The sequence below is a fragment of the Oncorhynchus mykiss genome, chromosome 17 (genome assembly GCF_013265735.2).
Source record: "Oncorhynchus mykiss isolate Arlee chromosome 17, USDA_OmykA_1.1, whole genome shotgun sequence".
NCBI lineage: Eukaryota > Metazoa > Chordata > Actinopteri > Salmoniformes > Salmonidae > Oncorhynchus > Oncorhynchus mykiss.
Window position 1 is genome coordinate 65,847,418 of NC_048581.1, and position 21,225 is coordinate 65,868,642.

The 21,225-nt window shown below is 49.0% G+C and overlaps 1 protein-coding gene across 13 annotated transcripts in view; it reads right to left on the reverse strand.

The window, feature by feature from the left end:
• Positions 1-21,225, reverse strand: part of LOC110494414 (forkhead box protein P4) — a 167,968-nt gene that overhangs the window by 21,890 nt on the left and 124,853 nt on the right. For 7 of the 13 annotated variants that reach the window (XM_036950464.1, XM_036950468.1, XM_036950465.1 and 4 more), the window contains 3 exons: positions 20,525-20,744; positions 17,857-17,955; positions 14,934-15,032 (listed from right to left, as the gene is read on the reverse strand). In XM_036950464.1, the coding sequence (XP_036806359.1) occupies positions 14,934-15,032; positions 17,857-17,955; positions 20,525-20,744 (418 nt within the window). The remainder of the gene's footprint in view (positions 1-14,933; positions 15,033-17,856; positions 17,956-20,524; positions 20,745-21,225) is intronic. The other 6 variants (XM_036950466.1, XM_036950469.1, XM_036950474.1 and 3 more) reach the window with 2 other exon arrangements.

Sequence of the window (21,225 nt, forward strand, 5' to 3'; positions counted from 1 at the left end):
TCTTCCCTCCCCTTCTCCATCTCTCCCTCCCATTCTCCCTCTCTCCCTCCCCTTCTCCATCTCTCCCTCCCATTCTCCCTCTCTCCTTCCCCTTCTCCCTCTCTCTAACCCATTCTCCCTCTCTCCCTCCCCTTCTCCCTCTCTCCCTCCCATTCCCCCTCTCTCCCTCCCCTTCTTCCTCTCTCTAACCCATTCTCCCTCTCTCCCTCCCCTTCTCCCTCTCTCCCTCCCATTCTCCCTCTCTCCCACCCATTCTCCCTCCCTCTCTCCCTCTCCTTCTCCCTCTCTCCCTCCCTTCTTCCTCTCCCTCCCATTATCCCTCTCTCCCTCCCCTTCTCCTTCTCCCCTCCCATTCTCCCTCTCTCCCTCCCCTTCTTCCTCTCTCCCTCCCATTCTCCCTCTCTCCCTCCCATTCTCCCTCTCTCCCACCCATTCTCCCTCTCTCCCTCCCCTTCTCCCTCTCTCCCCCCCTTCTCCCTCTTTCCCTACCCTTCTTCCTCTCTCTAACCCATTCTCCCCCTCTCCCACCCCTTCTCCCTCTCTCCCACCCATTCTCCCTCTCTCCCTCCCATTCTCCCTCTCTCCCTCCTCTTCTCCCTCTCTCCCTCCCATTCTCCCTCCCCTTCTCCCTCTCTCCCTCCCATTCTCCCTCTCTCCCTCCCCTTCTCCCTCTCTCCCTCCCATTCTCCCTCTATCCCTCCCCTTCTCCCTCCCATTCTCCCTCTCTCCCTCCCCTTCTCCCTCTCTCTCTCTCTCCCTCCCATTCTCCCTCCCTCCCAATCTCGCCCTCGCCCTCTCCCTCCCATTCTCCCTCTCTCCATCCCCTTCTCCCTCTCTCCCTCCCCTTCCCCTTCTCTCCCTCCCCTTCTCCCTCTCTCCCTCCCATTCTCCCTCTCTCCCTCCCATTCTCCCTCTCTCCATCCCCTTCTCCCTCTCTCCCTCCCCTTCCCCCTCTCTCCCTCCCCTTCTTCCTCTCTCCCTCCCATTCTCCTTCTCTCCCTCCCATTCTCCCTCTCTCCCTCCCATTCTCCCTCTCTCCCTCCCCTTCTTCCTCTCTCCCTCCCATTCTCCCTCTCTCTAACCCATTCTCGCGCTCTCCCTCCCCTTCTTCCTCTCTCCCTCCCCTTCTCCATCTCTCCTTCCTATTCCCCCTCTCTCCCTCCCCTTCTCCCTCTCTCCCTCTCTCCCTCCCATTCTCCCTCCCTCTCTCCCTCCCATTCTCGCCCTCTCCCTCCCATTCTCCCTCTCTCCATCCCCTTCTCCCTCTCTCCCTCCCCTTCCCCCTCTCTCCCTCCCATTCTCCCTCCCCTTCTCCCTCTCTCCCTCCCCTTCTCCCTCTCTCCCTCCCATTCTCCCATTCTCCCTCTCTCCCTCCCATTCTCGCCCTCTCCCTCCATCCCCTTCTCCCTCTCTCCCTCCCCTTCCCCCTCTCTCCCTCCCCGTCTTCCTCCCTCTAACCCATTCTCCCTCTCTCCCTCCCATTCTCCCCCTCTCCCTCCCATTCTCCCTCTCTCCCTCCCATTCTCCCTCTCTACCTCCCCTTCTTCCTCTCTCCCTCCCATTCTCCCTCTCTCTAACCCATTCTCGCTCTCTCCCTCCCCTTCTCCCTCTCTCCCTCCCCTTCTCCATCTCTCCTTCCTATTCCCCCTCTCTCCCTCCCCTTCTCCCTCTCTCCCTCCCATTCCCCCTCTCTCCCTCCCCTTCTCCCTCTCTCCCTCCCATTCTCCCTCCCATTCTCCCTCTCTCCCTCCCCTTCTCCCTCTCTCCCTCCCCTTCCCCCTCTCTCCCTCCCCGTCTTCCTCCCTCTAACCCATTCTCCCTCTCTCCCTCCCATTCTCCCCCTCTCCCTCCCATTCTCCCTCTCTCCCTCCCATTCTCCCTCTCTACCTCCCCTTCTTCCTCTCTCCCTCCCATTCTCCCTCTCTCTAACCCATTCTCGCTCTCTCCCTCCCCTTCTCCCTCTCTCCCTCCCCTTCTCCATCTCTCCTTCCTATTCCCCCTCTCTCCCTCCCCTTCTCCCTCTCTCCCTCCCATTCCCCCTCTCTCCCTCCCCTTCTCCCTCTCTCCCTCCCATTCTCCCTCCCATTCTCCCTCTCTCCCTCCCCTTCTCCCTCTCTCCCTCCCCTTCTCCCTCTCTCCCTCCCCTTCTCCCTCTCTCCCTCCCCTTCTTCCTCTCTCTAACCCATTCTCCCCCTCCCTCCCTCCCTCCCTCCCTCCCTCCCTCCCTCCCTCCCTCCCTCCCTCCCTCCCTCCCTCCCTCCCTCCCTCCCTACCTCCCTCCCTCCCTCCCTCCCTCCCTCCCTCCCTCAGTCATTGCCAGGGTTATTTGCAGGTTGCTGCTGCCTACCCTGACTGTATGTGTACAACTATGTGCCATTAAAAAAGTTGTCTGGAGATTCTAAAGGACTTGTGTATTTCTGACTATCTGTGACCAAGGACTACACGGGACATCCCTATTTTCTGCTCATGACAACTCTGATACGATGTGTGTATCTTTGTGTATGTCTTTAAGTGAGTGGGGAGTTTGAAAATATAAGACTGAGAGAAGAAATGAACCAATAACAATGATGTCATGGCATGGGTAATCCCGGCATAGATAGACGGCTCAACACAAGTACATGGTAATAATAACAAAAACATGATCTCACCTCCCTCCCTAACTCTCTCTTTACACCCCCACTTCCTAATTCTCTCTATAATCCTCCACTCCCTAACTCTCTCTTTACACCCCCACTCCCTAACTCTCTCTTTACACCCCCACTCCATGACTCTCTCTTTACACCCCCACTTCCTAACTCTTTCTATAATCCTCCACTCCCTAACTCTCTCTTTACACCCCCACTCCCTAACTCTCTCTTTACACCCCCACTCCTTAACTCTCTCTTTACACCCCCACTCCCTAACTCTCTCTATAATCCTCCACTCCCTAACTCTCTATTTACACCCCCACTCCCTAACTCTCCCTTTACACCTCCACTTCCTAACTCTCTCTTTACACCCCCACTCCCTAACTCTCTCTTTACACCCCCACTCCCTAACTCTCTCTTTACACCCCCACTTCCTAACTCTCTCCATAATCCTACACTCCCTAACTCTCTCTTTACACCCCACTCCCTAACTCTCTCTTTACACCCCCACTCCCTAACTATGTCTATAATCCTCCATTCCCTAACTCTCTCGTTACACCCCCAATCCCTAACTCTCTCTTTACACCCCCACTCCCCAACTCTCTCTTTACACCCCCACTCCCTAACTCTCTCTATAATCCTCCACTCCCTAACTATCTCTTCACTCCTCCACTCCATAACTATCTCTTCACTCCTCCACTCCATATTTCTCTCAAAAAAATGATCTCACCTCCCTCTACTCCCCCTCTCTTTACACCCCCACTCCCTAACTCTCTCTATAATCCTCCACACCCTAACTCTCTCTTTACTCCTCCACTCCCTAACTCTCTCTTTATACCTCCACTCCCTAACTCTCTCTTCACTCCTCCACTCCCTAACTCTCTCAATAATCATCCACTCCCTAACTCTCTCTTCACTCCTCCACTCCCTAACTCTCTCTATAATCCTCCACTCCCCAACTCTCTCTATAATCCTCCACTCCCTAACTCTCTCTTCACTCCTACACTCCCTAACTCTCTCTATAATCCTCCACTCCCTAACTCTCTCTTCACTCCTCCACTCCCTAACTGTCTCTTTATACCTCCACGCACTAACTCTCTCTTTACACCCCCACTCCCTAACTCTCTCTATAATCCTCCACTCCCTAACTCTCTCTATAACCCTCCACTCCCTAACTCTCTCTTCACTCCTCCACTCCCTAACTCTCTCTTTACACCTCCACTCCCAAACTCTCTCTTCACTCCTCCACTCCCTAACTCTCTCTTTACTCCTCCACTCCCTAACTCTCTATTCACTCCTCCACTCCCTAACTCTCGCTATAACCCTCCACTCCCTAACTCTCTCTTCACTAGTCCACTCCCTAACTCTCTCTATAATCCTCCACTCCCTAACTCTCTCTATAATCCTCCACTCCCTAACTCTCGCTATAATCCTCCACTCCCTAACTCTCTCTTCACTCCTCCACTCCCTAACTCTCTCTTCACTCCTCCACTCCCTAACTCTCTCTTCACTCCTCCACCCCCTAACCCTCTCTATTATCCTCCACTCCCTAACCCTCTCTTCACTCCTCCACTCCCTAACTCTCTCTTCACTCATCCACTCCCTAACTCTCTCTTCACTCCTCCACTCCATAACCCTCTCTTCACTCCTCCACTCCCTAACTCTCTCTTCACTCCTCCACTCCCTAACTCTCTCTATAATCCTCGACTCCCTAACTCTCGCTATAATCCTCCACTACCTAACTCTCTCTTCACTCCTCCACTCCCTAACTCTCTCTATAATCCTCCACTCCCTAACTCTCGCTATAATCCTCCACTCCCTAACTCTCTCTTCACTCCTCCACTCCCTAACTCTCTCTTCACTCATCCACTCCCTAACTCTCTCTTCACTCCTCCACTCCATAACCCTCTCTTCACTCCTCCACTCCCTAACTCTCTCTTCACTCCTCCACTCCCTAACTCTCTCTTCACTCCTCCACTCTAATCCTCCACTCCCTAACCCTCTCGTCACTCCTCCACTCCCTAACTCTCTCTTCACTCCTCCACTCCCTAACTCTCTCTATAATCCTCCACTCCCTAACCCTCTCTTCACTCCTCCACTCCCTAACTCTCTCTTCACTCCTCCACTCCCTAACTCTCCACTCCTCCACTCCCTAACTCTCTCTATAATCCTCGACTCCCTAACTCTCGCTATAATCCTCCACTACCTAACTCTCTCTTCACTCCTCCACTCCCTAACTCTCTCTATAATCCTCCACTCCCTAACTCTCTCTTTATACCTCCACTCCCTAACTCTCTCTTCACTCCTCCACTCTCTAACTCTCTCTTCACTCCTCCACTCCCTAACTCTCTCTATAATCTTCCACTACCTAACCCTCTCTTCACTCCTCCACTCCATAACTCTCTCTTCACTCCTCCACTCCCTAACTCTCGCTATAATCCTCCACTCCCTAACTCTCTCTTCACTCCTCCACTCCCTAACTCTCTCTATAATCCTCCACTCCCTAACTCTCTCTTCACTCCTCCACTCCTTAACTCTCTCTTCACTCCTCCACTCCCTAACTCTCTCTATAATCCTCCACTCCCTAACTCTCGCTATAATCCTCAACTCCCTAACTCTCTCTTCACTCCTCCACTCCCTAACTCTCTCTTCACTCCTCCGCTCCCTAACTCTCTCTTCACTCCTCCACTCCCTAACTCTCTCTATAATCCTCCACTCCCTAACTCTCTCTTCACTCCTCCACTCCCTAACTCTCTCTATAATCCTCCACTCCCTAACTCTCTCTTCACTCCTCCACTCCCTAACTCTCTCTTCACTCCTTTTTTAATTTTTTAAAATTTTATTTCACCTTTATTTAACCAGGTAGGCTAGTTGAGAACAAGTTCTCATTTGCAACTGCGATCTGGCCAAGATAAGGCATAGCAGTGTGAACAGACAACACAGAGTTACACATGGAGTAAACAATTAACAAGTCAATAACACAGTAGAAAAAAGGGGAGTCTATATATACATTGTGTGCAAAAGGCATGAGAAGGTAGGCAAATAATTACAATTATGCAGATTAACACTCGAGTGATAAATGATCAGATGGTTATGTACAGGTAGAGATATTGGTGTGCAAAAGAGCAGAAAAATAAATAAATAAAAACAGTATGGGGATGAGGTAGGTGAAAATGGGTGGGCTATTTACCAATAGACTATGTACAGCTGCAGCGATCGGTTAGCTGCTCAGATAGCAGATGTTTGAAGTTGGTGAGGGAGATAAAAGTCTCCAACTTCAGCGATTTTTGCAATTCGTTCCAGTCACAGGCAGCAGAGAACTGGAACGAAAGGCGGCCAAATTAGGTGTTGGCTTTAGGGATGATCAGTGAGATACACCTGCTGGAGCGCGTGCTACGGATGGGTGTTGCCATCGTAACCAGTGAACTGAGATAAGGCGGAGCTTTACCTAGCATGGACTCCTCCACTCCCTAACTCTCTCTTCACTCCTCCACTCCCTAACTCTCTCTTTATACCTCCACTCCCTAACTCTCGCTATAATCCTCCACTCCCTAACTCTCTTTTCACTCCTCCACTCCCTAACTCTCTCTATAATCCTCCACTCCCTAACTCTCGCTATAATCCTCCACTACCTAACTCTCGCTATAATCCTCCACTCCCTAACTCTCTCTATAATCCTCCACTCCCTAACTCTCTCTTCACTCCTCCACTCCCTAACTCTCTCTTCACTCCTCCACTCCCTAACTCTCTCTATAATCCTCCACTCCCTAACTCTCTCTTCACTCCTCCACTCCCTAACTCTCTCTTCACTCCTCCACTCCCTAACTCGCTCTATAATCCTCCACTCCCTAACCCTCTCTTCACTCCTCCACTCCCTAACTCTCTCTTTACACCTCCACTCCCTAACTCTCTCTATAATCCTCCACTTCCTAACTCTCTCTATAACCCTCCACTCCCTAACTCTCTCTTCACTCCTCCACTCCCTAACTCTCTCTTTACACCTCCACTCCCTAACTCTCTATTCACTCCTCCACTCCCTAACTCTCTCTTTACTCCTCCACTCCCTAACCCTCTCTTCACTCCTCCACTCCCTAACTCTCTCTTCACTCCTCCACTCCCTAACTCTCTCTTCACTCCTCCACTCCCTAACCCTCTCTTCACTCCTCCACTCCCTAACTCTCTCTTCACTCCTCCACTCCCTAACTCTCTCTTCACTCCTCCACTCCCTAACTCTCTCTTCACTCCTCCACTCCCTAACCCTCTCTTCACTCCTCCACTCCCTAACTCTCTCTTCACTCCTCCACTCCCTAACTCTCTCTTCACTCCTCCACTCCCTAACTCTCTCTATAATCCTCGACTCCCTAACTCTCGCTATAATCCTCCACTACCTAACTCTCTCTTCACTCCTCCACTCCCTAACTCTCTCTATAATCCTCCACTCCCTAACTCTCGCTATAATCCTCCACTCCCTAACTCTCTCTTCACTCCTCCACTCCCTAACTCTCTCTTCACTCCTCCAGTCCCTAACTCTCTCTTAACTCATCCACTCCCTAACTCTCTCTTTATACCTCCACTCCCTAACTCTCTCTTCACTCCTCCACTCCCTAACTCTCTCTTCACTCCTCCACTCCCTAACTCTCGCTATAATCCTCCACTCCCTAACTCTCTCTTCACTCCTCCACTCCCTAACTCTCTCTATAATCCTCCACTCCCTAACTCTCTCTTCACTCCTCCACTCCTTAACTCTCTCTTCACTCCTCCACTCCCTAACTCTCTCTATAATCCTCCACTCCCTAACTCTCGCTATAATCCTCAACTCCCTAACTCTCTCTTCACTCCTCCACTCCCTAACTCTCTCTTCACTCCTCCACTCCCTAACTCTCTCTTCACTCCTCCACTCCCTAACTCTCTCTTCACTCCTCCACTCCCTAACTCTCTCTTTATACCTCCACTCCCTAACTCTCGCTATAATCCTCCACTCCCTAACTCTCTCTTCACTCCTCCACTCCCTAACTCTCGCTATAATCCTCCACTACCTAACTCTCTCTTCACTCCTCCACTCCCTAACTCTCTCTATAATCCTCCACTCCCTAACTCTCGCTATAATCCTCAACTCCCTAACTCTCTCTTCACTCCTCCACTCCCTAACTCTCTCTTCACTCCTCCACTCCCTAACTCTCTCTTCACTCCTCCACTCCCTAACTCTCTCTTTATACCTCCACTCCCTAACTCTCGCTATAATCCTCCACTCCCTAACTCTCTCTTCACTCCTCCACTCCCTAACTCTCTCTATAATCCTCCACTCCCTAACTCTCTCTTCACTCCTCCACTCCTTAACTCTCTCTTCACTCCTCCACTCCCTAACTCTCTCTATAATCCTCCACTCCCTAACTCTCGCTATAATCCTCAACTCCCTAACTCTCTCTTCACTCCTCCACTACCTAACTCTCTCTATAATCCACCACTCCCTAACCCTCTCTTCACTCCTCCACTCCCTAACTCTCTCTTCACTCCTCCACTCCCTAACTCTCTCTATAATCCTCAACTCCCTAACTCTCTCTTCACTTCTCCACTCCCTAACTCTCTCTTCACTCCTCCACTCCCTAACTCTCTCTTCACTCCTCCACTCCCTAACTCTCTCTATAATTCTCCACTCCCTAACTCTCTCTTCACTCCTCCACTCCCTAACTCTCGCTATAATCCTCCACTCCCTTACTCTCTCTTCACTCCTCCACTCCCTAACTCTCTCTATCATCCTCCACTCCCTAACTCTCGCTATAATCCTCCACTCCCTAAATCTCTCTTCACTCCTCCACTCCCTAACTCTCTCTATAATCCTCCACTCCCTAACTCTCGCTATAATCCTCCACTCCCTAACTCTCGCTATAATCCTCCACTCCCTAACTCTCTCTATAATCCTCCACTCCCTAACTCTCTCTTCACTCCTCCACTCCCTAACTCTCTCTATAATCCTCCACTCCCTAACTCTCTCTTCACTCCTCCACTCCCTAACTCTCTCTTCACTCCTCTACTCCCTAACTCTCTCTTCACTCCTCCACTCCCTAACTCTCTCTTTATACCTCCACTCCCTAACTCTCGCTATAATCCTCCACTCCCTAACTCTCTCTTCACTCCTCCACTCCCTAACTCTCTCTATAATCCTCCACTCCCTAACTCTCGCTATAATCCTCCACTCCCTAACTCTCGCTATAATCCTCCACTCCCTAACTCTCTCTATAATCCTCCACTCCCTAACTCTCTCTTCACTCCTCCACTCCCTAACTCTCTCTATAATCCTCCACTCCCTAACTCTCTCTTCACTCCTCCACTCCCTAACTCTCTCTTCACTCCTCCACTCCCTAACTCTCTCTATAATCCTCCACTACCTAACCCTCTCTTCACTCCTCCACTCCCTAACTCTCTCTTCACTCCTCCACTCCCTAACTCTCGCTATAATCCTCCACTCCCTAACTCTCGCTATAATCCTCCACTCCCTAACTCTCGCTATAATCCTCCACTCCCTAACTCTCTCTATAATCCTCCACTCCCTAACTCTCTCTTCACTCCTCCTTCCCTAACTCTCTCTATAATCCTCCACTCCCTAACTCTCTCTTCACTCCTCCACTCCCTAACTCTCTCTTCACTCCTCTACTCCCTAACTCTCTCTTCACTCCTCCACTCCCTAACTCTCTCTTTATACCTCCACTCCCTAACTCTCGCTATAATCCTCCACTCCCTAACTCTCTCTTCACTCCTCCACTCCCTAACTCTCTCTATAATCCTCCACTCCCTAACTCTCGCTATAATCCTCCACTCCCTAACTCTCGCTATAATCCTCCACTCCCTAACTCTCTCTATAATCCTCCACTCCCTAACTCTCTCTTCACTCCTCCACTCCCTAACTCTCTCTATAATCCTCCACTCCCTAACTCTCTCTTCACTCCTCCACTCCCTAACTCTCTCTTCACTCCTCCACTCCCTAACTCTCTCTATAATCCTCCACTACCTAACCCTCTCTTCACTCCTCCACTCCCTAACTCTCTCTTCACTCCTCCACTCCCTAACTCTCGCTATAATCCTCCACTCCCTAACTCTCTCTTCACTCCTCCACTCCCTAACTCTCTCTTCACTCCTCTACTCCCTAACTCTCTCTTCACTCCTCCACTCCCTAACTCTCTCTTTATACCTCCACTCCCTAACTCTCGCTATAATCCTCCACTCCCTAACTCTCTCTTCACTCCTCCACTCCCTAACTCTCTCTATAATCCTCCACTCCCTAACTCTCGCTATAATCCTCCACTCCCTAACTCTCGCTATAATCCTCCACTCCCTAACTCTCTCTATAATCCTCCACTCCCTAACTCTCTCTTCACTCCTCCACTCCCTAACTCTCTCTATAATCCTCCACTCCCTAACTCTCTCTTCACTCCTCCACTCCCTAACTCTCTCTTCAATCCTCCACTCCCTAACTCTCTCTATAATCCTCCACTACCTAACCCTCTCTTCACTCCTCCACTCCCTAACTCTCTCTTCACTCCTCCACTCCCTAACTCTCGCTATAATCCTCCACTCCCTAACTCTCTCTTCACTCCTCCACTCCCTAACTCTCTCTATAATCATCCACTCCCTAACTCTCTCTATAATCCTCCACTCCCTAACTCTCTCTTCACTCCTCCACTCCCTAACTCTCTCTATAATCCTCCACTCCCTAACTCTCGCTATAATCCTCAACTCCCTAACTCTCTCTTCACTCCTCCACTCCCTAACTCTCTCTTCACTCCTCCACTCCCTAACTCTCTCTATAATTCTCCACTCCCTAACTCTCTCTTCACTCCTCCACTCCCTAACTCTTGCTATAATCCTCCACTCCCTAACTCTCTCTTCACTCCTCAACTCCCTAACTCTCTCTATAATCCTCCACTCCCTAACTCTCGCTATAATCCTCCACTCCCTAACTCTCTCTTCACTCCTCCACTCCCTAACTCTCTCTATAATCCTCCACTCCCTAACTCTCGCTATAATCCTCCACTCCCTAACTCTCGCTATAATCCTCCACTCCCTAACTCTCTCTATAATCCTCCACTCCCTAACTCTCTCTTCACTCCTCCACTCCCTAACTCTCTCTATAATCCTCCACTCCCTAACTCTCTCTTCACTCCTCCACTCCCTAACTCTCTCTTCACTCCTCTACTCCCTAACTCTCTCTTCACTCCTCCACTCCCTAACTCTCTCTTTATACCTCCACTCCCTAACTCTCGCTATAATCCTCCACTCCCTAACTCTCTCTTCACTCCTCCACTCCCTAACTCTCTCTATAATCCTCCACTCCCTAACTCTCGCTATAATCCTCCACTCCCTAACTCTCGCTATAATCCTCCACTCCCTAACTCTCTCTATAATCCTCCACTCCCTAACTCTCTCTTCACTCCTCCACTCCCTAACTCTCTCTATAATCCTCCACTCCCTAACTCTCTCTTCACTCCTCCACTCCCTAACTCTCTCTTCACTCCTCCACTCCCTAACTCTCTCTATAATCCTCCACTACCTAACCCTCTCTTCACTCCTCCACTCCCTAACTCTCTCTTCACTCCGCCACTCCCTAACTCTCGCTATAATCCTCCACTCCCTAACTCTCTCTTCACTCCTCCACTCCCTAACTCTCTCTATAATCATCCACTCCCTAACTCTCTCTATAATCCTCCACTCCCTAACTCTCTCTTCACTCCTCCACTCCCTAACTCTCTCTATAATCCTCCACTCCCTAACTCTCGCTATAATCCTCAACTCCCTAACTCTCTCTTCACTCCTCCACTCCCTAACTCTCTCTTCACTCCTCCACTCCCTAACTCTTGCTATAATCCTCCACTCCCTAACTCTCTCTTCACTCCTCAACTCCCTAACTCTCTCTATAATCCTCCACTCCCTAACTCTCGCTATAATCCTCCACTCCCTAACTCTCTCTTCACTCCTCCACTCCCTAACTCTCTCTATAATCCTCCACTCCCTAACTCTCTCTATAATTCTCCACTCCCTAACTCTCTCTATAATCCTCCACTCCCTAACGCTCTCTTCACTCCACTCCCTAACTCTCTCTTCACTCCTCCACTCCCTAACTCTCTCTTCACTCCTCCACTCCCTAACTCTCTCTTTATACCTCCACTCCCCAACTCTCTCTTCACTCCTCCACTCTCTAACTCTCTCTTCACTCCTCCACTCCCTAACTCTCTCTATAACCCTCCACTCCAACATAATTTCTTCCTATTTTCCTCCACCTCTACCCCCCCCCCCCCCCCCTCCAACTCTGTGGCTCAGTCATAAACAGTAGCCAGGTTTTTTTCCGTGCGTCCCGACAATGAGTCTCTGTTTACTCCTCAGCCCTCTCAGACCGGGATTCAACCCACATTACCCATTACCATCAGCCCCACTAACCACAGCCAACAAAGTACTATACCAGACGGCATAGAGCAAGAGAAAGAGACAGGAGGGGAAATTAGTAAATGTCTCTACTATTTAGGAAAATGTAATTAGATAGAAGAGGAGAAGAGAAGAAAATAGGTGATGGGAAGAGGATAGTGGCGGGACAAAGAGAATAAAGGGGATGGGAGGAAAGAGAGAGATCAAAGATCAGAAGGAAGAAAAGAGCTGGAAATAGAAGAGTGTCTCCTCTCGTCTCTTCCTGCCCGGAGCGATGACTAAGGAAGGCTGGAGGGGAGCGCACTGTCGACCTGACGGCTTTATCTGTCACTGTTTGGTTTGTCTCTCTCTCTCTCTCTCTCTCTCTCTCTCTCTCTCTCTCCCCCTCTCACTCCACCTGCCCTGAGGCTGTGTGAAATAAGACACCAAACAACAGCTTTCCTCTCAAAACTTTCCCAGCCTGCCTCTGGCTTTGATCAGACTGTCCGCTGCCATCATTTCACAACACCTCCTCCGGGTATGTGTGTGCATACATGTGAGGGTGTGTGTGTGTACCATGCCATGTTAATACACACTATCCCTCAAGATATTATCTCAGTGGATAATTATAAAGTCTGTTTCTCTACCTTACAGACATTGTTAGGTCTTGGTAAAGCCTTGGTTAAGGGTTCCTTTGGCCTCTTAAAATATTCATAATGGGATTGCTAGGGGTTTGTTATGGGTTTGTTATTTGTTAGCCACAAGTGGACTGTCCTGAAGCTGTTGTAGTAGAGATATCAGGATCTCAGTGGAATGTGCCTGTGTGTATTAGTGAGTTTGTTCGCCTGACATGTTGTGTGTTGTGTCATCACGCTAACAAATAGTAACAACTTACTGTTTACATCAGGCTTAGATGTATCACCCCTTATTCCCACCAGCACACACGTTCACATACACACACCCAATCTCCCCCGCTGTACCCCCCTCACCCCTCCCTCTCCCCTCTCCACTTTACACACCATCCCCAAAGACTCCAACCTGGCAAACAGACAAGACAGAGAGGTAGAGAAAGGCAGAGAGGAGAGAGAGAAGGAAAGCAGGGGGAGATGGACAGAGAGGTAGAGAAAGGCAGAGAGGAGAGAGAGAAGGAAAGCAGGGGGAGATGGACAGAGAGGTAGAGAAAGGCAGAGAGGAGAGAGAGAAGGAAAGCTTGGGGGAGATGGACAGAGAGGTAAAGAAAGACAGAGAGGAGAGAGAAGGAAAGCAGGGGGAGATGGACAGAGAGGTAGAGAAAGGCAGAGAGGAGAGAGAGAAGGAAAGCAGGGGGAGATGGACAGAGAGGTAGAGAAAGGCAGAGAGGAGAGAGAGAAGGAAAGCAGGGGGAGATGGACAGAGAGGTAAAGAAAGACAGAGAGGAGAGAGAGAAGGAAAGCAGGGGGAGATGGACAGAGAGGTAAAGAAAGGCAGAGAGGAGAGAGAGAAGGAAAGCAGGGGGAGTTGGACAGAGAGGTAGAGAAAGGCAGAGAGGAGAGAGAGAAGGAAAGCAGGGGGAGATGGACAGAGAGGTAGAGAAAGGCAGAGAGGAGAGAGAGAAGGAAAGCAGGGGGAGATGGACAGAGAGGTAGAGAAAGGCAGAGAGGAGAGAGAGAAGGAAAGCAGGGGGAGATGGACAGAGAGGTAGAGAAAGGCAGAGAGGAGAGAGAGAAGGAAAGCAGGGGGAGATGGACAGAGAGGTAGAGAAAGGCAGAGAGGAGAGAGAGAAGGAAAGCAGGGGGAGATGGACAGAGAGGTAAAGAAATGCAGAGAGGAGAGAGAGAAGGAAAGCAGGGCGAGATGGACAGAGAGGTAGAGAAAGGCAGAGAGGAGAGAGAGAAGGAAAGCAGGGGAAGATGTAGAGAAAGGCAGAGAGGAGAGAGAGAAGGAAAGCAGGGGGAGATGGACAGAGAGATAAAGAAAGGCAGAGAGGAGAGAGAGAAGGAAAGCAGGGGGAGATGGACAGAGAGGTAGAGAAAGGCAGAGAGGAGAGAGAGAAGGAAAGCAGGGGGAGATGGACAGAGAGGGAGCTGTCTTTGCTAGCGCCATGGAAACAAAAAGCTGTGATTGTAAATGAGCTAATTAAGTAAACTACTAACGAAGCGTGGAAACAATTTGCTTGACCCTTCAGAACAGAGAACTCTGGGAGCACAACACTAATCAGCTAGAGACGGGAGGGACCAGTTACAGACAGGTAACACACACACACACACACACACACACACACACACACACACACACACACACACACACACACACACACACACACACACACACACACACACACACACACACACACACACACACACACACACACACACACACACACACACACACACACATACACACACACACATACACACTGAATGACTTATGCTATCTTATAAGGCGTAACCTCGGTTTCTTTGATACCTTATCAGCACCGTGTCACAGGTTCTCTCACTACACACCACGTAAAGAGAGATAGAGGGATTGAAGTGAGGGATAAAGGGATGAGAGAAGGCTGACAGAGAGAGAGAGAGCTGTTAAATAATGTAGACGGACACACAATAACAAAACGCTCTGCTCTACCAAGGGAGCCTGATGTAACCGATAGCAACTGATTCATTATTGATGGAAGGCTGTAGAAAGCTACACTGACTGACTGACACTCAGCACTGGCTAGTCGCTGCATTCGCTGGTAGTGTGTGTCTGGGCTGACTGAAATAGTAGTACTCACTGTAGAGTCCTACACTAGTCACTAGAAAGTCATGCTAGGAAGAGTGAAAGTGACAATCCATCAGCAATAGGGGCCCCGTCCACTCTAGCATGGGCTGACTGACACACAGTGGCTGTGTGGAGGAGAGTCGTTCATGAATGCAGCTTCAGGGTGTTACTCACTTGATGAACTGTCCCATGTCATCACACAGAGCCTCACAGCCAGGCCATTTACACTCTCCATGGCCATAGAGAGGATGGGAACCTGCATGCTCCTCATGGCTGAGAGAGCGAGAGAGAGGGGAGAGAGAGGGTGAAGAGAGGGAGAGAGAGGGGGAAGAGAGGGAGAGAGGGGGGGAGAGGGGAGAGAGAGGGTGAAGAGAGGGAGAGAGGGGGGAGAGAGGGGATGGAGAAAAATAGCATGGTTAGAATGATGTGAAGCTAACATAACAGATGTACAGACATCACATACTGTTTAGACAACACATACTGTACAACACATACTGTATAGACAACACATACTGTACAGACAACACATACCGTATAGACAACACATACAGTATAGACAACACATACTGTACAGACAACACATACTGTATAGACAACACATACTGTATAGACAACACATACCGTATAGACAACACATACAGTATAGACAACACATACTGTACAGAAAACACATACTGTATAGACAACACATGCTGTATAGACAACACATACCGTACAGACAACACATATTGTACAGACAACACATACTGTACAGGCATACTGTACAGACATCACAAACGGTATAGACAACACATTCTGTACAGACAACACATACTGTATAGACAACACATACTGTATAGACAACACATACTGTATAGACAACACATATTGTATAGACAACACATACTGTACAGACAACACACACTGAATAGACACACATACTGTATAGACAACACATACTGTATAGACAACACATACTGTACAGACAACATATATGGTAGAGACATACTGTACAGACAACACATACTGTATAAACAACACATACTGTACAGGTAACACATACTGTACAGGCATACTGTTCAGACATCACATACTGTACAGACAACACATACGGTATAGACAACACATGCTGTATAGACAACACATACCGTACAGACAACACATACTGTATAGACAACACATACTGTACAGGCATACTGTACAGACAACACATACTGTATAGACAACACATACTGTACAGACAACACATACTGTATAGACAACACATACTGTATAGACAACACATACTGTACAGACAACACATACTGTATAGACAACACATACTGTATAGACACCACATACTATACAGGCATACTGTACAGACATCACATACTGTACAGACAACACATACTGTATAGACAACACATACTGTATAGACAACACATGCTGTACAGACAACACATACTGTACAGACAACACATACTGTATAGACAACACATACTGTACAGACAACACATACTGTATAGACAACACATACTGTACAGACAACACATACTGTGCAGACAACACATACTGTATAGACAACACATACTATACAGACAACACATACTGTATAGACAACACATACTGTACACACAACACATACTGTAAGGGGAAAGGAATTAGTGATCTCATTTGAGATGACCATTGACAGATGAAATAAAGCACACATCAGAACCACAGACACATGCCTCTGAGCAGCAAAAGCACACACACAGTGCAAGCATCCATTGTTCCACACTAAGGCCATAGTTCCCTTACTGTCATCAGAGTGTGGTGAACATGAAGCTAAGAGCAGAATGGTGTGTGTGTTCCTCCATTTCAAACGTTCATCCTCACAATGCCCCAGTCCCCACCCCCCTCTCTAGTCAGTATGAGACCCATACGGCCCGCATGATTGGTGAGTAGGGTGGCGGTCTTATCCCTCATACGCCGGTTGTTCTGAGACATGGCTGTATGCTTTATTGTGGTGAGACAGTTCTGTGTGTGTGTGAGTGAGTGAGTGAGTGAGTGAGTGAGTGAGTGAGTGAGTGAGTGAGTGAGTGAGTGAGTGAGTGAGTGAGTGAGTGAGTGAGTGTGTGTGTGTGTGTGTGTGTGTGTGTGCGTGTGTGTGTGTAGCTCTGGGATGCTGATTCTGGTTTGGGCCGGATCCAGGCCAGTGATGGCAGGTCCAGTGGCTGTGTGTGTTTGGTGTGTGTCCAGTAGCCAGTGTACAGGGTTCACATTGTGCTGCAGATGAGGTTTGAACCAGCCTGGCCTCATGTCTGACAAACTCCCACAGAGAGTTCACAGTTTATTTACATGAAATCTACCAGCATCCAGAGACATACAGGCTGGAACAGCAATGTTCACATGTGTGTGTGTCTGTGTGTGTGTCTGTGTGTGTGTCTGTGTGTGTGTCTGTGTGTGTGTCTGCGTGTGTGTCTGTGTGTGTGTGTCTGTGTGTGTGTTTGTGTGTGTCTGTGTGTGTCTGTGTGTGTCTGTGTGTGTGTGTGTGTCTGTGTGTGTCTGTGTGTGTGTCTGTGTGTGTCTGTGTGTGTGTCTGTGTGTGTCTGTGTGTGTGTCTGTGTGTGTGGAGGAGGTTGAGGCTTCTGCCAGATCCACATCACAGGGTTGTATAACACAAACCATCCCTCTCACAGATGGGAACCATCCCAAAGACAAGCGCATTCTCATCCCCTCCTCTCCGTCCTCTCTTTTCCCCTCTTCTCCTCCACTATTCCCCTCTCATTGGGCAGATGTGCTGTGTGTGTGTGTGTGTGTGTGTGTGTGTGTGTGTGTGTATGTGCGTGTGCGCATGCGTGTTGGCTGTCGTAGACTCCGCTCAGTTCAGAAGCTGCTCAGACTGCAGAAGCGACAAACTACTGGCAACCACACACCAGTCCACATCAGCCATGCATTATCTGTAGCATGCTAGCCCCCTCCTTTCTCCTCCCTTCAGTCTCCTCTGCCTCCCTATGAGCAATGCTAGGGTAGTGTTAGAATGGGCCAGTCAAATGTCACAGGAGCTAGCTCTCTTATACTTCCCCCACACAGAGGGAGCATGTCCTCATTCTCAGCATGTCAGGTCTGTGTATGTTTCTGAGTGTGAGTTACTCACTGGCTGCTGGATAGTGGGCCGCCTTTGGTATAAGGCACGAGGTGTTCATCTCCGAGGTCTGCCTTGCTGAAGGAGGAGATCCATTCAAAGAGTCTTGCTCTTAAAGATTAAATGAACACAACCCACGGGTGAATACATACCCAACAAACACACACAATCTGAAACATACATCTCCCCTGAACACACACATGCCCCAACAAACAAACACACACAACCAACAAACACACACAAAGAATAACACTACATACACACAACACTTTTTCTACTTTGTGCTCACATTCAAACAAACCATTTCTCAGGTCACCCCTTCCTCATTCACTCCTCCTCCCCCTCTTCCTCCTCCTCCCCCTCCTCCTCTTCCTCCTCCCCCTTATCTTCCTCCCCTTCCTCCCCCTCCTCTTCCTCCTCCGCCCCTCCTCCTCCTTAACCTCTCCCTCCTCCCCCTCTTCCTCTTCCTCTTCCTACCCCTCTTCCTCCTCCTCCTCCTCTTCCTCCTCATCTCATAATGTTCACCCAGACACACCCATGCCAAACTGGCCCCTGGACGGCAGTAGAGTAGTAGTTTGTGCTCCACTCCAGAAAACACATGAGAATGACCACAATGACCACAAATCAAATGACCTGAGGGCCGTTTACCCTAGAATATTACACACACCACACGCTTATTACACAGTACGTAACACTATACACACACACCTTACACACAGATACACACATCATGGCAGGCTGAAGACATAGTAACTACGTGAGAATTACGTCCAGCACAGTTCTTCTACAGGGCACATGGAGCACACATCAGTCACACTGTATCACTATTAGTGTACAGTCGTGGCCAAAAGTTTTGAGAATGACACTAATATTAATTTTCACAAAGTCTGCTGCCTCAGTTTGTATCATTTACTCCAGAATGTTATGAAGAGTGATCAGATGAATTGCAATTCATTGCAAAGTCCCTCTTTGTCATGCAAATGAACTGAATCCCCCAAAACATTTCCACTGCATTTCAGCCCTGCCACAAAAGGACCAGCTGACAACATGTCAGTGAGTGTTGACGAAGACAAGGCTGGAGATCACTCTGTCATGCTGATTGAGTTCAAATAACAGACTGGAAGCTTCAAAAGGAGGGTGGTGCTTGGAATCATTGTTCGTCCTCTGTCAGCCATGGTTACCTGCAAGGAAATATGGGCCGTCATCATTGCTTTGCACAAAAAGGGCTTCACAGGCAAGGATATTGCTGCCAGTAAGATTGCACCTAAATCAACCATTTATCGGATCATGAAGAACTTCAAGGAGAGTGGGGCAATTGTTCTGAACAAGGCTTCAGGGCGCCCAAGAAAGTCCAGCAAGCGCCAGGACCGTCTCCTAAAATTTATTCAGCTGCGGGATCGGGACACCGCCAGTACAGAGCTTGCTCAGGAATGGCAGCAGGCAGGTGTGAGTGCATCTGCACACAGTGAGGCAAAGACTTTTGGAGGATGGCCTGGTGTCAAGAAGTGCAGCAAAGAAGCCACTTCTCTCCAGGAAAAACATCAGGGACAGACTGATATTACAAGCATGGGGTAAAGTCATTTTCTCGGAGGAATCCCCTTTCCGATTGTTTGGGGCATCCGGAAAAAAGCTTGTCCGGAGAAGACAAGGTAAGCACTACCATCAGTCCTGTGTCATGCCAACAGTAAAGCATCCTGAGACCATTCATGTGTGGGGTTGCTTCTCAGCCAAGGGAGTGGGCTCACTCACAATTTTGCCTAAGAACACAGCCACAAATAAAGAATTGTACCAACACATCCTCTGAGAACAGCTTCTCCCAACCATCCAGGAACAGTTTGGTGACGAACAATGCCTTTTCCAGCATGATGGAGCACCTTGCCATAAGGCAAAAGTGATAACTAATTGGCCGGGGGAACAAAACATTAATATTTTGGGTCCATGGCCAGGAAACTCCCCAGACCTTAATCCCATTGAGAACTTGTGGTCAATCCTCAAGAGGCGGGTGGACAAACAAAAATCCACAAATTCTGACAAACTCCAAGCATTGATTATGCAAGAATGGGCTGCCATCAGTCAGGATGTGGCCCAGAAGTGAATTGACAGCATGCCAGGGCGGATTGCAGAGGTCTTGAAAAAGAAGGGTCAACACTGCAAATATTGACTCTTTGCATCAACTTTATGTAATTGTCAATAAAAGTCTTTGACACTTATGAAATGCTTGTAATAAATACTTCAGTATTCCATAGTGACAAAAATATCTAAAGACACTGAAACAGCAAACTTTGTGGAAATTAATATTTGTGTCATTCTCAAAACTTTTGACCACATCACATTCTCTCTAGCTCTATCAGATGTGTGAGCATATGTATGTGTGTGTGAGCATGTGTGTGTGTGTGTGTGTGTGTCAGCTTTTCAAAATGCCAGTCCTCTAGCAGTCCATCGCGTAACAAGCTTTCGCCGGGGAACACAGTCATCTAACAATAACCCAGATAATAAAATACATTTCTGAAATATGGCCCCGATGGTGCATTCATATGAAACGTTTATAAAGCACCCAACTGTATCTCTGTACCTGTCTTTGTACCTGTCTCTGTACCTGTCTCTATATCTGTCTCTGTACCTGTCTCTGTACCTGACTCTGTACCTGTCTCTATATCTGTCTCTATATCTGTCTCTGTACCTGTCTCTGTACCTGTCTCTGTATCTGTCTCTCTTTGGGGTGTGGTTGTCCTGTCCATTGTGCAGGCTGCTGCGTGTGTTTGCTTTGGGGAAGGAGGTTGAGGTAGAGTTGGTGCTGAGGTCCAGACCCTCTCCAGTCTGCTGCTGCTTCAGGGCCTCCTCTGCAGACTGCACCCCCGACACCTCCTTCCACAGCTGCTGCAGGTCCCCAGGACACATGGCTGCAGGGGGGGGGGGGGGGGGGGGGGGGGGATGAGAGGGGAGGAGAGGAGAGTGAGGGATGAGAGGAGAGGACAGTGAGGTATGAGAGGAGAGGAGAGTGAGGGATGAGAGGGGAGGAGAGGACAGTGAGGGATGAGGAGAGTGAGGGATGAGAGGAGAGGACAGTGAGGGATGAGAGGAGAGGAGAGTGAGGGATGAGAGGAGAGTAGAGTGAGGGATGAGAGAAGAGGAGTGAGGGATGAGAGGAGAGTAGAGTGAGGGATGAGAGAAGAGGAGAGTGAGGGATGAGAGGAGAGTGAGGGATGAGAGGAGAGTTTAGATTTAGTCATTGGATATTAGTTATTACTCACAAAACCACCATCTAGTTACACATGTATCTACACGCACTCACACACAGAGAGACTCACACAAAGAGAGACTCACACAAAGAGAGTCTCACACACAGAGAGACTCACACACAGACAGACTCACACAAAGAGA